Genomic DNA, 13,601 nt, shown 5'->3' with positions numbered 1-13,601 from the left:
ACATATAAACAGAAAAGTAGAATAATTATATGCAGCTGGATATCAGAAGCTTCTGCTAGTGGAAAAATTAGTGCTCGGATTGCAGTCGCAACGTGCTGGAAACATTCGCACAATGCAACCAGATGGGATCGGATGAATTGACGCTCACGACTTTTGGACACTTCCTGGAGTACTATTAATAGTTCTCTCGTTTAGGTTAATGCACAGCACGTGTCGTGTAACATTGACTTGGAATTATCTGCTCGTGTCCTAAGCTCAGTGTTTTATTGCAAATCTCAATATGGAGGTTTTTAAACTCCCTCCCCTCTGCCTCCTTTCTGTTAGGGTGACCACCTCCAACAGAACAGGGTCACGGAGAGACTGGTGGCAATGACCCCTGTGGATGGGAAGATGATTGTCACCCTGTTCCACCCATCTTCTAAATCGGCTTTTTCGCCTTTCCGAAGGAAAAGCTGGTACCGTACAGGGTACGACGGACGGCGAGCCCAGCCCCGTCCCTGCTGGTGACAGGAGCGCGGCGGCCTCTCTCGTCCTTCGGGGCTGGGCTGGGGGGACGCGACCCCGGCCGCGGGTCCGAGCCGAGGCCTCCCCGCCCGCACCGTCCGGGCTGAGACGCTGGGCGGTGTGAGCCCGCAGAGCCCCTCTCGCCGCCCGCCTCGCCGTCGCGAGGATCCCCGCCGGGCGGCCCCGGTTTCCAGCAGGAGCGGAGCGGAGCCGCCCCGGGGGCGCGGAGCGGCGGGACCCCCCGCGGGAGCCCGCCCGAGCGCCGTAATTCTGCGAGGCGCGGCCCCTGCGCGGCGCGGGGGCGGGGGCGGCGGGCGCGGCCGGCGCCGCGGGAGGTGGGGGGAGCTGGGCCGGCCGCGCCGCGCGGGTGCGCGCCTCCGCGGAGCATTACGGCGCCCGGCTCCGCGGCGCGTTCCGGCGCCCGGCCCCGCGGCTCCGAGCAGCGGCCGCGCAGAGCGGCCATGGCCGAGCGCCGCGCCTTCGCCCAGAAGATCAGCAGGTACCGCGGCCGCCCGGGCCCGGCGGGGGGAGGGAGGGGCGCTGCCGGGCCCGGCGGAGCGGGGACGGAGCGGGGGAGGCCGCCGCCGCGCCCCTGGGGGCCGCGGCCCCGCGCTGCGACCCCCGCCGGGCCCCGGCCGCAACAAAGGCGGGGGGTGGGGGTGTGGGGACCGTGCCCGAGCCGCTTCCCTGGGGGAGGGAAAAAAAAGGAGGAAAAGCGCTGTTGAATTTGGCTCCCTGCGAACAAAGGCCGGCCGGGCGAGCTGTGCGGGGCCCCCTCCCCGCACGGTGGGCGGCCCAGCCCGCAGCGTGGCCGGGGCGTTCCTGCCCGTGCGGGGCTGCAGCCTCACCCGGGCCCTGCCCCGCCGCCCCTGCCCCCGGGCCCTGCCCCTCTGCCCCTTCTCCAGGTCACTTCTCCCGGTCCTGCCCCCCTTCTCCGTGCCCCTTCTCCCGGTCCCTGACCCGAGATGCCTTCCCTCCTGTGCCCGCGGCCGGGAGCACCGGGGCCGGAGCCTGGCCGGGCGCTGCATCCCGTCCCTGGCAGCCCCGGAGCGCCCGCTGGCTGCCTTGCGGCCGGCAAAATGGAAAGAATCCTGCCCTTCCTTTAATGGGCGATGGGCAGCTGGTTAATGTTAGTGCGGCTCCTTGGACCCGCGAACCTGTTTGAGGCTGGTAGTGTTAAACATCCTTGTACTTTACAAAGTTTTATTTGGGTTTGAGGAATATTCATAGCGAATTACCTGTTAGTACCAGGTTCCTGCACATCTGTATTACAAGTTAGGTGTGTGATTCCAGGTGGGGACCACAATAGTTGTGTTTGCAGGTCTGACCAGATGGCCGTGGTGCCCATGGTACCTCTGCTATCTGTGATTTATGGTGGAGTGGAAGTGGGAACCATCAGTTTCGCTGCTGCTATTCAGGAGTCTGTGGAAAGTATTGTTTTCATGTCCTCGAGTGAGAAAATTGTAGGTACAAATAGTTGCTGTTACAGAAGTGTGATGGAGAGGGGTCACAAAGAAGGAGTTTAAAGGAAAAGGCTAGGTAGGAGTAGAGGAGCGACATCAATCCCACCCCACCCAGCATCTGAAAGTGGGGTGGAAACGTTGCTCCTCTCTCACGGTTCTCTGCAAACTTTTAACCAGCCAGGGGTTAATGTGACAGATCAAGGTTTCAGGAATAGAGGGAGCTGGATTTACTGCCAGACCATTTTTCCTGGTTCTTGATTGTAGTCATAGAAACAGTCACGTGCAAGACAAGAGCTAGAAGTAAGAGCACAGGAGTCCTGCAGCCCTGGCAGGAAGTTAAACTGAATGGGGCTGGGGTGACCACTGTGGATGCTCCTTTTTCTGCCCACGCTGGGCACTGGCTCAGTGTAGTGAGCTCATCAGGCCACAGCATCAAGCACAGACATGCCACCTTCGGGTACCTTTGGATCTAACCCGCTCGATGTTGTTTCCAAACCAACCCAACAGTGGTGGGCTGTGTGCGTGTGCAGGCAAAGGTGATCTTTTCCACAGGTCAAATTACTTCGTGGAGTTCATTGTTCACACTGGCTGTGCCTGTAGAAGGACCCATGTGGTCTGCAATGAGGTCAGCTCCTCCCGCAGCAGGGCTGTTGTGTCTCCAACTCTTTCTTACATGCTTACTTATTGTATTGCTTATTGTGTTGTATTGTTCTCTGGGATTTCCCACATTGTAACATTGTCTTCTGGGAAGCCTGAAGTTCCTCATTCGTGGGCTGCACATCGAGTGCATATCAAGGCAAAACTTTGTGGGCAGAATGTGGTGTTACCTAGAGGTGCCCAGGGCGAGCTGTAGCCCTTCTGCCTTTCTCCTGCTGACACAGAATATGCTGCTGTGAATGTTACTTTTTCAGAGGATGAGAGAATCAGGCAGGAAGCACACGGAAGTCCCAGGAGGTGTGTTGGTGGCTGCTGGAAGCCCTCTCCAGTTCCATTGTTTGAAGAAGAATAGATCAATCACATTTTCACACTCTGCCCTCCTGTTTGGCTTACTCATCGAGGTAGATTTAGCATTTGTCTTATTCACAGGAAACAGCCGTGCTGCTCTTGGTTTGCCTGATAGCGTATAATTCAAATGGGATGCAATTCAGATCCATGAAAGTAAATGACTTTAAGGCCTACCTGCCAAACAGGTGCAAGCTTCTAATCTGGTTATTACAGTAGTGGTAGAAAAAGAGATGCGGGATCAGCTGTAATGTTTCTTAGGAAGAGCACAGCCCTGATTTGCTGCTTGCGCTTTCTTCAGGCCATGCAGTGCACCTCAGGGGTACGTACAGAACTCAAGGGCTGTGCAGTGTAGGTTCATTGCTGCTGTTCGTTGTTCTTTAACTACTGGGGAGAGCAGCTATCAGTGAGTGCTACAGCAGTTTCAAAATATCTTTTTAAGGCTGTCTGTTACAAGGTATCTTTATGGCTAGGTCATGAGCTGTTTTTGTTGTAAGGCTTTAAACTAGAAGAGATTTTTAGCTTGAACTTTGGCCATTACGCATACTTACTAATTCTTCCTGGCTCTATTAGAAGAAACTCCTTAGTTAAACTTACTATAGTGGGTTAATAATATCTGAAATCTTGCCTGAAAGTGTTATTTTTTAATTGGAAATATAATGGTAATAATTTTTTTATTAAACTGCGTTGGAGCATGACCTTCTGCAGCATCATAAGACTTTGGTAGCTGCATGTGTGCTGGGGTTTCCGTCATGGTGTAAGACCAGAGGTACTTCTGTTTAGTGGTCCTGTTCAGCTCTTATAGTGTTTGGGCACTTGAGGAGAGTTAGCAGAAAGCAGGATCCACGCTGGCAGAGAGAAAGTTTGCTCATTGAGATGTCTCAACAAAACCCAACAAGTCAATATATTATTCTTGAGGAACCAGCTGATCTACATGTTCACTCTCAGCAGGGCTGGGTGTTCAGTTCCGACCAAGGCAAAAGTCGTGTCTGGTCCTTCTGGAGTTGTGCTGCACTGTCCCCACTGCGAACTCACCCCCTTCACCTGTGTGCACTTCAGATTCCCAACTGCATTATCCCAGCACATTTTCTGGGTATGGGGCTGCTTGGCAGGGAGATGGGTTGTGGAAGCCCCATGATCAAAAATGTCAGTTCTGAGTTCCTGAATGTCCCAGTAATCGAAGTGTGTTGTGTACCCGCATTGCAGTCTTTCCAGGGGCAGGGAGAGGAAAAAGAGGTTTTTTGGATTCAAATACAGAAAAATTAAAAGTCACCCTTTAAGCTTTGTGCAGCATACACAGTTCAGGCAAACTTGTGTAGCCGTTCATGTGAGCCCCTGTCTCAGTGCCTTGTGATTGCTCTTGGACCATCTTGAAATTAGGTTATCCAGGGAATCCAGACTGTTATTTATATCAGAGCATTACCATTTTGAAAGTGCCTTTCCTTGGAAAGAGTTTTTCTCTTCCATTTCTGCTTCCACAGTTAAAGAGGATCCTTCTGACTTGAAATAACATACCTGCTTTACCCTCTGTTTTGCTCTGCATTTCTGCCTCACACAAAGTCCATAGTGAGATTTTTTTATTTACCACCGATCTTTATTCTCTTGCTGAGAATTTTTGGTTTTCCTGTCCTCAGCTCTCTGTGCAGGTTGGGGTGAATTCTTTTCACCCTTGTGGGTCCAGCCCCTTCCAAGGTGCTTCCATGTAAACTGGAACCCCCTAGTACCATGAGATGCTTCCGTCTGGGGCCTTCAACAGAACCCTGGCTGAAAGGGGCTGACCCCGCTTTCAGACATTAATCGATTTGAAAACTCCCTGTCATCCAGAGCTCTTATGTTGTATACAGGCAGGTTTCTGGAGTAATCGCAGCTTGCTGTCTATGGATGGAATTGAATTGAGGGGAAAGCACTTCTGTTCACTGCATTCAGAGCTAGCATCTTATTTCTCATGGGGTGCTGTAAAAGGTGACCTGGGAAGACTAAGTTTACACTTGTGTTCATTTTAGAGCCCTTTTACATTGCCTGAAGGATATGTCAGGGAGGCTGACAGCTGCCTTTGCCCTGCCTCGGGGTAAATGGGAATGGTGTGAAATCTGCACCCACTGAAACTGATAGCAAAGCTATCACTGGCTTCTACAAGCACCAAATCGGGCCAGAAATGTAGTGGTCACAGCAGGATATTCATTGCAGTTTATTCCCTTCCCACATCCAGACGCTGTTTGCATTGTCAAAACACTGTCACAGATAATTGAAAATATTTTTAATGGAAACTTCAGAGCAGCTTTTTTCCCATTCTCCAGAAGTCATGTCTGTCCCTGTTCAGCCGTTGTGGATGCCTTGAGCGGGAGCTGGCAGTGCTCTGAGAAGCCTAAGAAAACCTCTGACCACTTATAGCAAGCCAGAAGGCAGGGAGAACTGTTCATCTCTGGGGCTCCACTACAAAGCTGCTGCTTTGTACAAGGCTTCCTTGCTTGGCTGTGTAGTTGTTTTGGTTTTTTTTAATGTGAGATGCGACTTTGATCTGTCCTGAAGAATCCAGTCCTGTGGTGATTTTCAAAGGTAAGGTATCCTGGGAGCTTATTCCCTTGCTGCAGCCTAGAGGTGGTGCTTTCAGCCTTAATAATCAAGTATTATCAGAAGAGCACTACAGGCAGCATTGTGTGGTGCTTTCTGTTTTAATCAATGGTTAGTAAAAAGGGAACATGTTACTGCTCATCTTCTGTGTTAGTTTAAGAACCCCTGCCTTCCCTGCGGCAGTCAGGACCAGGGTGGGTATTTCCTCAGCTTCAGGTTGCAAATCAAACGCCTTTCACTCAAAGGGGAAGGAGTTCACTCCAAAGGAAAGACGGCCTTGGGTTTCAGAGGAAGGCTAGGTCCAGGGCACAGCTGAACTGGCAGGGTAGCTCAAGGCCAGAGCTCTTCTTCCAGCAGATTCCTTTATCCACCATGTCACAAACCTAGTGACTCACTCCATGGTTCGCACCAGGACGGAGCCCAGGTGGAGCACGTAGAGACAGAAATACAGGTCATCTCAACTGCCGTAGCAAGACGGATGCAACTGGCCAGTGCCATTTGGCTTTGGGAGTTCAAACTGAAGCGTGGTGACTGAAGTAGGATAAATGCCTCCAGCCATGTGCAGAGTTGTACGCAAGTGAGCTAGCTGGGCAAAGTGGGGATGCTTTCACTTTAAAAGTAAGCTACATAAGAGTTTTTTCTGCTGCTGAGGGAGAACAAGCAGCTTTGCTATGGATTGGCACAGATGCCTCACTGTACCAGGCTTTCTCTCTCAAGAGGCAAAGGCTCGCTGAATGTAGAGTCACTGCACGTGACATGTGAGATGTCGAACAGGCAGGAGTAACAGTTTTGTAATTAGCAGGATGGAGAGAAACAATTTGCATTGCTCTTTTGAAACAGTGAGGGCCATGGAAAAGAGAGATTTCCTCATATCCCTGCTACAGAGGGTCTGATTGACTGTCTCCTTACCCATCTTTTCTGTGAGAGGGAAGAGTTCTTACCCTGCTTGGCATAACTGGACAGGTCTTGGTGAGCCTTCTCTTGGAAATGCAAAAAGAAGAACTGATGTTTCCAGTATGGTTCTTAAGCTAAAAAAAAAAAAGGAACAATTTTTGGTTTTGGCTAGGTAGGTGGCAGAATCAGAAATTATTTTTGTGTGGAGTAAAGAAAAATGGAAGTGCAAACAAATGTTTTCGTTTAGTGATTTATATCTCAGAGTACTTTGAGAATGACCAATCTGGTTTAGCTTTAGAAGCCAGTTCCAAGGGGATATTTTTCCTCTCCTTTGTCTTTTTTATTTCTTTTTCCATGTGACCCACAGGCACACACAATAATTAACCAGTGGGGAGGTCAGAAAGGAAGTGGCTGGGGAAGATGTACTTTAAACATAGACTTTCATGAGGCTGTGGGCTGTAATTAACTGGAATGTTTGTCTAAGAATCTCAGGTTGCATGTTGAATATAAGATAGTTATTAAAGAAGCAATTTTTTATCTGTCCTTTTAATTAGCAAGAGCTTTAATGGCTCTTCTGTCAAATGGATTTTTTTAAATTTCATTTTGACATTTATTTCTCTTTTCATCAGGCTTCATGTAGTACACTTTTAACCTAAGATTGTTTAGGAAACATAGCTTCTTGTTAGAATTAGTGTCCACGGTTATAATATGAAATGAACTAACTGATCATGAATAGATGGCATTTGTCATGAACAAACAATTTTTGGAAGTGGAGGAGGGGAAGGGAAATGTGTTACCAGTTTTAGGGAAATCAAACCTCTGTAGTGAAGCAGTGAGAAAGCAGTCCTAAGAGTAGTCCGCTGGGGTATTTTCTCAACAGGAAAATACTCATTTGCTTCTATAAAGCCCTGGTCAGGCCTTGTCTGGGGTGAGTGATCAGGATGAGGTGTTGTGTGTTAAAAGGCATGATTGCCAACTGGAACAAATGGAGAAGAGCCATCAGGGTGAGGAGAGGAGCAGAAAGCCTGTTGCAGGATGTGACCTTGCTTGGCCTTGCAGAAGGAATGCTGGGAGGGGATACAAATAATTATTGTGAATAGCTTTGAGGAGTGGGAGGAGAGCTATCAACCTAACTGATGATGTTGGCACAAAACCAAGTGTGTGTAGATTATGCATAAATACACCTAATGATGAGGTTGCTTAAAAGATGGCTTCTAAATGTCAGAAGCCTGGTGCTTTCCCGTAGGGGAAGTGATGTTTGATACATTTGTGAGTGCAGTGATACAGAAAGGTAGCCAACAAGAGCTGTAGATTAGGCTACAGGCTTGGAGTAAGTATCACTAAGTCCTGCAGACTCCACTCAAGAATTTCAAGGTTTGATTGGTAACTGTGAAAGCTGGAGAGGTAGGACTCCTTAAGACCTCAAAGTACTGCTGGTGTCTTGGCCAAATCAATTGGAAGTTGTTCAGTTCTGCCTTTGATTATGCTTCAGGGGAATTTTTAATATCCAGTGAGGTTATTAATGGAGCAGCAACATGGAACAGCCATCAATGTACAGTATGTGGTCAGAAACCATGCTGATCAGTGCCATCTTTTTGTTTTACTATGTTTATTTCCTTATTGCATCAAGTGACCTTTTCAGCAGGGATGATGTTGGGCAGTGCAATAGCTGCCCTATTCATAGTGGCCCTAAGCAATGCTGTAGTTGCAGCCAAGTTTGCTTCTGTTTTAAGTTGGGGTAAAGTGTGATTGTATGTGGAGTTATAGGAGTATTGGCAGGCTGTGCTCCACACACAGCAGGGCTCCCAGCTGCTTCAGAGCTGCCCAGCTGAGCCCAAAGTGCAGAAGGAAGGACTGAGAACCCCTCTGGAGGACACAGGAGGAGCAGTGCTGAGTAACAAGACCGGGCATCCGCTGTGGTTTCACAGCTGAGGACAGGTTTCCTCCTCTGGCTGTACTTTCCATCTGGAAACAATGTATGTCTCTTGAAATTGGGGAAAGGTTTTTAGCTTATTCTGTGTAGTGCTGCATGGTGAAACGTGGGTTCTGACTTTTCCTTCCAGCCATGCAGTGAAGAGCTCTCTTCTGTGTATCCTCAGGAATTGCACAAAAGAAGCAACAAGAGATTGGCTTTAAAGCAGAGATTGTCTGCAACCCAGCAACAACCTTCTAAATCTCGTCAGCCACAGATGCGTAGTGTTTTCCATGACAGGCAGCCATTTTAATACATTCCAAATTTTCCTATAAATGCTTGCAGCATGTGTGGTTTGTTCTCATGTGAGTGTGTCTGTGAGTGGATGTATGCACATGGTGGGAGCAGGGAAGATGGTTCTCCTGAGGACAGCCTGAAAGTTTCTGTCCCCAGCAGGAACTGTTTGGTCTGCTTTCAGAAGCCACCCTCCAGAAGTGAAAACATAGTCTCATGTGGATAAAGGCAAACATGAAGCAAATGGCTTCTTGCAGCTAGAATACATAACCCTTTTTTTCCCCTTTCTGCAGTCCACTTTTTCAAAAGACAAAATAATGCTTCCTCTAGCTAATGTTACTCCCATCCTCTGGCCTGAGGAAACATCTGCTCTCCATGGTAGGCTTGGTTGTCCCAGATAGTTCCCTTTTACAGTTCCTTTCTCTTCCATTGACATCAGTTGCCACCACCTACCCTGATGCTTGCCCACCAGCATTCACTGCGACAGCAGTCCCAAAGCTTGGAGCCCCTGTGACATCTGGGTTTTGCCTGGGGGAGGTTTAACCATCTTTACTTGTCAGGGTTTTAGCAGCTCGTGCACTGTGCTGATACATGGTGTGTTCCCCTGAGTGAGATCAGGAGTGAGTTTGTTAGCAATGATGCTGTTCCTGCAAAGGTCACTGATACAGCAGGAACAAATCACCTTGGCCAGTCCTGTGTCCTTGCAGCCTCTTCATCTATGTTATGCATTGGTGGTTGTCTCTTTTGAGCTGGGACTTTTTTCTGGGAGACAGAGTAGACTGCAGGGCTGCAGTGTGGTTAATGGCATTTGGGAATGGGTTTGTCACTGACAAACTGGGCATTGACTCCTAGAGAAGAGCACTCTCATGTTGGTGAGGTCCTACAAGAGGTCCTGACCAGGGCTTGTCAGCAGTTTTTCAGAAAAATGTCTCTTCATAGAAAGAATCTGGGCTTTGGGTTTGCTTGTGAAACAAAACATTTCCTCCATATTTGAAAACTTGCTGCTGAGGTGGGCGGCATCTTCCTGCCAGGTTCCAAGATGGAACACTGAGGGTGGTTGTGTGAGGGCTTAACTGTTTGTTAAGACAGACTGACTATTGGCAGTTCCCTCTCTGATGTGTTGTTCCTTTGCTGAGGTGTTCCCTTGGTGGCTTTCAAGCTTACCAGTGACGGTGTGACTTATTGGGGACAACAGGAAACCCCAGAGGGGAACAGTGTGGATTTTACCCTCCAGGCATAGGAGGACTGATCTGTGTTTTTCCTTCCTGGTAAGAAAAGTTGCCCGTAGTGGGATTTCTTTCTGGCAGAGGCCATTAGGCATCATGTCCTGCTAGCCAGTATATCATGTGTCGCCTCTGCTAGTCATCATAGTCCCACTGCTACCTTTCTGCCAGGAAAGGGGAAGCAGTGTTTTTTAACTTGGTCAGTTGTTTCCCATGTGTTATTCTCTGGACATTTCAATCCCCCCTGAGTGGGGATGCTTTTCTGCCCCTGAGCTGGGTGTCAAAGGGGTTGGCTGCTGAGTGGAAGGTGGCTGCTGGCTCTCATCTCTGTGACTCTAAAAACCCAAAGTAGGGAAAGGATGAGAATGAGAGAGCAGTGCACAGGAGCAGATGCGTGACCAGGCTTGGAATCGCTGAGGGGTGCGGAGAACACTGGAGGAAAGCTTTCCTTGATAGGAACTTAAAAGTGACTGCCAGGAACAAGTTTATTTGTGCTCACTGTCACATGCATTTTATTGCCACAGATGTGTAGAAAAGAGCAGAAGAAAAAAAATGTAATTGCTGTTGAGGATGTGTGTATGCAGCCTTGCAAGAATTTAGTTATTCTCTGGGAGTTTAATATGGAAGGTCTGTTCTCACCGGCTGGTAACACGCTTGTCCCAAGCAGCACACTAAGTGTTTGGTTTCATTCCAACAGTAATGTAAAGTGCGTTTGTTATAACATCTTCATTGTAATTCTTGTACAGAGATGATTTTGTCCCTGTCTCATTTCAGAACTGTAGCTGCTGAAGTCAGGAAGCAGATCTCAGGACAGTATGGAGGGTCTCCTCAGCTTCTCAAAAACCTCAATATTGGAGGCAGTGTCTCTCATCATACAACTGTAAGTAATATTTGGAACATGGAGAAGGTGTGCATAGTTATTTTGATTACCATTTGAAAGAAATTGCAGTTCTCGTTCCCGTGCTGGCAGGTTGTTGACCTAAGCAGCCCTGATAACACTGAGGAAAATAATTCCATGCAAAACTAGCAAGTTTTGGAGGTTTCTGTCTTGCAAATCATTTGGCATGGCTGGAAATTTGTGTTTCTGTGGAATCTTTGTAGGGCATAAGGGCTCTCTTGACCAGATATTAGTTGTTTTATCCCAGAACAGCCTGGACTGGGCATTAAATTCCACGTGCATGTGTGGCTCTCTCCACGAACTGCTCTTTGCAAGCTTGTGCACTTCAAGTAGCTCCAAGAATAAGTTGACCCCTAGCTTAGAAGAATTAGTTCGCTACAGGCTGAAAGTTCATCTTTAAGGAGATCCGGCTGTGCCAGAGTCACTGGGGACTGAAGAGGGCTGGAATTCCTGTCATTTCCCTCTGTATCAGCTGTGTGAGTAGAAGGAGACGTGAAGGCTGGCTTTGTCAGCTGTGTGCCCAGTCTTAATGGTGAGTGAGCACAAAGGAGGAGAGGTTAATGAGAGCGGTGTGTCCAGGGCTAATGCTTTATCACAGCGATCTCTGTAGAGGTGGGGAATGGTAATGCAAAGCCCTGACTTGGCAGTTCTGTATGGCCTTTTGCATAATCCAGTATTAGGTAATAGGAAGGGATCCCCACATACAGTGGATACAGCGCTCAGAGTCACTGAATCTAATTTCCTGCAGCACTGAGGAATAGACATTTCCTTTTGAAGTAGCATTTCGATGTCCATCCCACAAGCTTCTGTGCCACACTTGTCTCACATGTGGTTTCATCTTGTAACAAGTTGAGTGAATTGCCCTTCTACTCCCCATTGCTTTCATAAAGCGGGAGCTGTTTTGTGTACCTCTCCAAGCTTCTCCTCAGCTGGCCATATCTTCGATACCTATTTTTCCTTATATCACCTTCTTTTGATCTGAATTGTCCCTTCTGCTTTCTCTACCCATTTATAAGATTTTGTCATTCTGCCATCATCAAAGTGTACATGCTCAAAGCTTCAGTACTGTTGATTTGCACATGTGATTCTTAATGCATTTGTTGGTCATGGTATTGTCAGCTCTGTTTTCAGTTGTTGGATCTTTCCTGTTGCTGGGGTATTTTCTAGTAAATATATGCAAGAATCTATAAAAATCCTGGAAAAGGTCATGCTAACTGGAAGGTAGACTTAGAGCCTTTCCCATCAAACTGCATTGTGTGATGGTTGATGTGATTAGCCTCTAGTTTGTCATATTAAATTCTGTGCTGAGCAGAGATGCTCTTCAGAAGCATGATTAACATGGAGTGATGGTTTGTAGGATATAGTCTGTAGGAATAGTATATTTAGTTAAGTCATGAGTCTGTATCCTGAGGCTGCATAATAATACAGAGGTTCATTTGTACTGAATTTTGGGTTAATTTCTCTCCCTTAGGCGTCTGTCAGGATCTCCTATGCCTGTCTATTCTGGTTGGATAACAAACATTATGCAGAGAGAAAGCGTTACTCCTGCGAAGGTGAAATAGCTGTTTGCTCTGGAAAAGTTCAGATGTTTATCTATCGTTGCACTCCTAGAGCAAAGCAATAGAAGGCCCTGAATCTGCATGGCAGTTTTGTGTAGCCATACTGGTTTGAAAGCGCAGAGTAGGTGTGTGTTTAAATAGGAGATTCATGCTAAAATGAATGGATATTAATAATATCATACGATTGATTTTCATGTATTTCCATAGTGCAGCAATTTGCACTGTGGAGCTTGCAGCATGAGACTGAAGGATTTTTAATGATAATGCACATATAGTCTGTCCTATCTGGTGTATCTTGCTTATCGTGTAGAACACTTCCACAGATAGTTATGATCCAGATAAGGTCCACACTAATTACTTATGGTAATTCTGAGAGTCATCACACAAAGGCCAACATAGACATTTTTATGGGGAAACGTGGTTTTGTGAATGAAGGGCTCTTGGTGCTGTGCTTGGTTGGGCCTTTTGTCTCTTGTTGACTGAAACCAGGACAGGGACTTTTCACGCTAAACAGGGTTGCATGTGATTGAACCTGGGATAGATGCTAAAACCTCTCAGTTGAATTTGAACAAGTCTCCTTCCTTTTGCTTTACGAGCAACAGGAAAAGTGATAGCAGAACTGTTTCTAATTTAGTAGCTGGTAGAGCTGAGGTGAAGACAGTGCTTGCAAATGACTGTATGTAAGCTTGCAGTTTATTATTGTCATGCTCCACCCTTCTGCCACTTTAGGAGCAGATGATTCTAATTGTGCATTCCTCAAACCACAAATACAGGTCCGAAGTCCTTCAGAGGCTTTTCCTGTGTAGCTTAGTGTGCTGAACTGGGACTCCTTGCAGGATGAAGTCTTTGCAGCACTGAGCTTTTATTTTTGAAATCCAGAAGAGAAGGCACTGACAGTGAGACACTGAGAAAGAGTTAGCTGAAGGAGGTGTTTTTGAAGTTACTTTTGCAAGTGTCCCTAAAATCTGCTGGTAAATTGAGTGTGCATTTGCACCTTGCTGTTTGTGTTCTGGATCATAAGCCATGTGCTGTATGCATCTTTGATGCATCAAGAAGTTCAGTATTCCCTTGTGGGAGTCTGGGCTTCTCCAGCTCTCACCAAACTCACTGACTGAGTGCACTGAACACAGAGAGGTCGCACTTCCTTTCAAAGAATTCCCAGCATCTTGCAGGATTGGGTATTTGCTCTGTTTATTTGAGGAACCTGACTGTTTACTATGGGCTATTATCATCCCTGGTGACTAACTACTTTCTTTTCTATCCAAGTTTATATTTTCTGTT

At 47.5% G+C, this 13,601-nt stretch overlaps 1 protein-coding gene across 14 annotated transcripts in view; it reads left to right on the top strand.

Annotated features, from left to right (window-relative positions):
• The first annotated feature begins 873 nt into the window (after positions 1-873).
• The window catches only part of DOCK7 (dedicator of cytokinesis 7), a 104,255-nt gene continuing 91,527 nt past the window's right edge, over positions 874-13,601 (top strand). For all 14 annotated transcript variants that reach the window (XM_069861852.1, XM_069861849.1, XM_069861854.1 and 11 more), the window contains exons 1-2: positions 874-1,003; positions 10,638-10,743. In XM_069861852.1, coding sequence (XP_069717953.1) covers positions 966-1,003; positions 10,638-10,743 — 144 coding nt within the window. In that variant the 5' untranslated portion in view covers positions 874-965. The remainder of the gene's footprint in view (positions 1,004-10,637; positions 10,744-13,601) is intronic.

This window comes from Phaenicophaeus curvirostris, chromosome 8, assembly GCF_032191515.1.
Source record: "Phaenicophaeus curvirostris isolate KB17595 chromosome 8, BPBGC_Pcur_1.0, whole genome shotgun sequence".
In the NCBI taxonomy this organism is placed as follows: Eukaryota; Metazoa; Chordata; class Aves; order Cuculiformes; family Cuculidae; genus Phaenicophaeus; species Phaenicophaeus curvirostris.
Note: the sequence above shows the minus strand (reverse complement) of the source record. Positions and strands in the feature narration are given on the sequence as shown.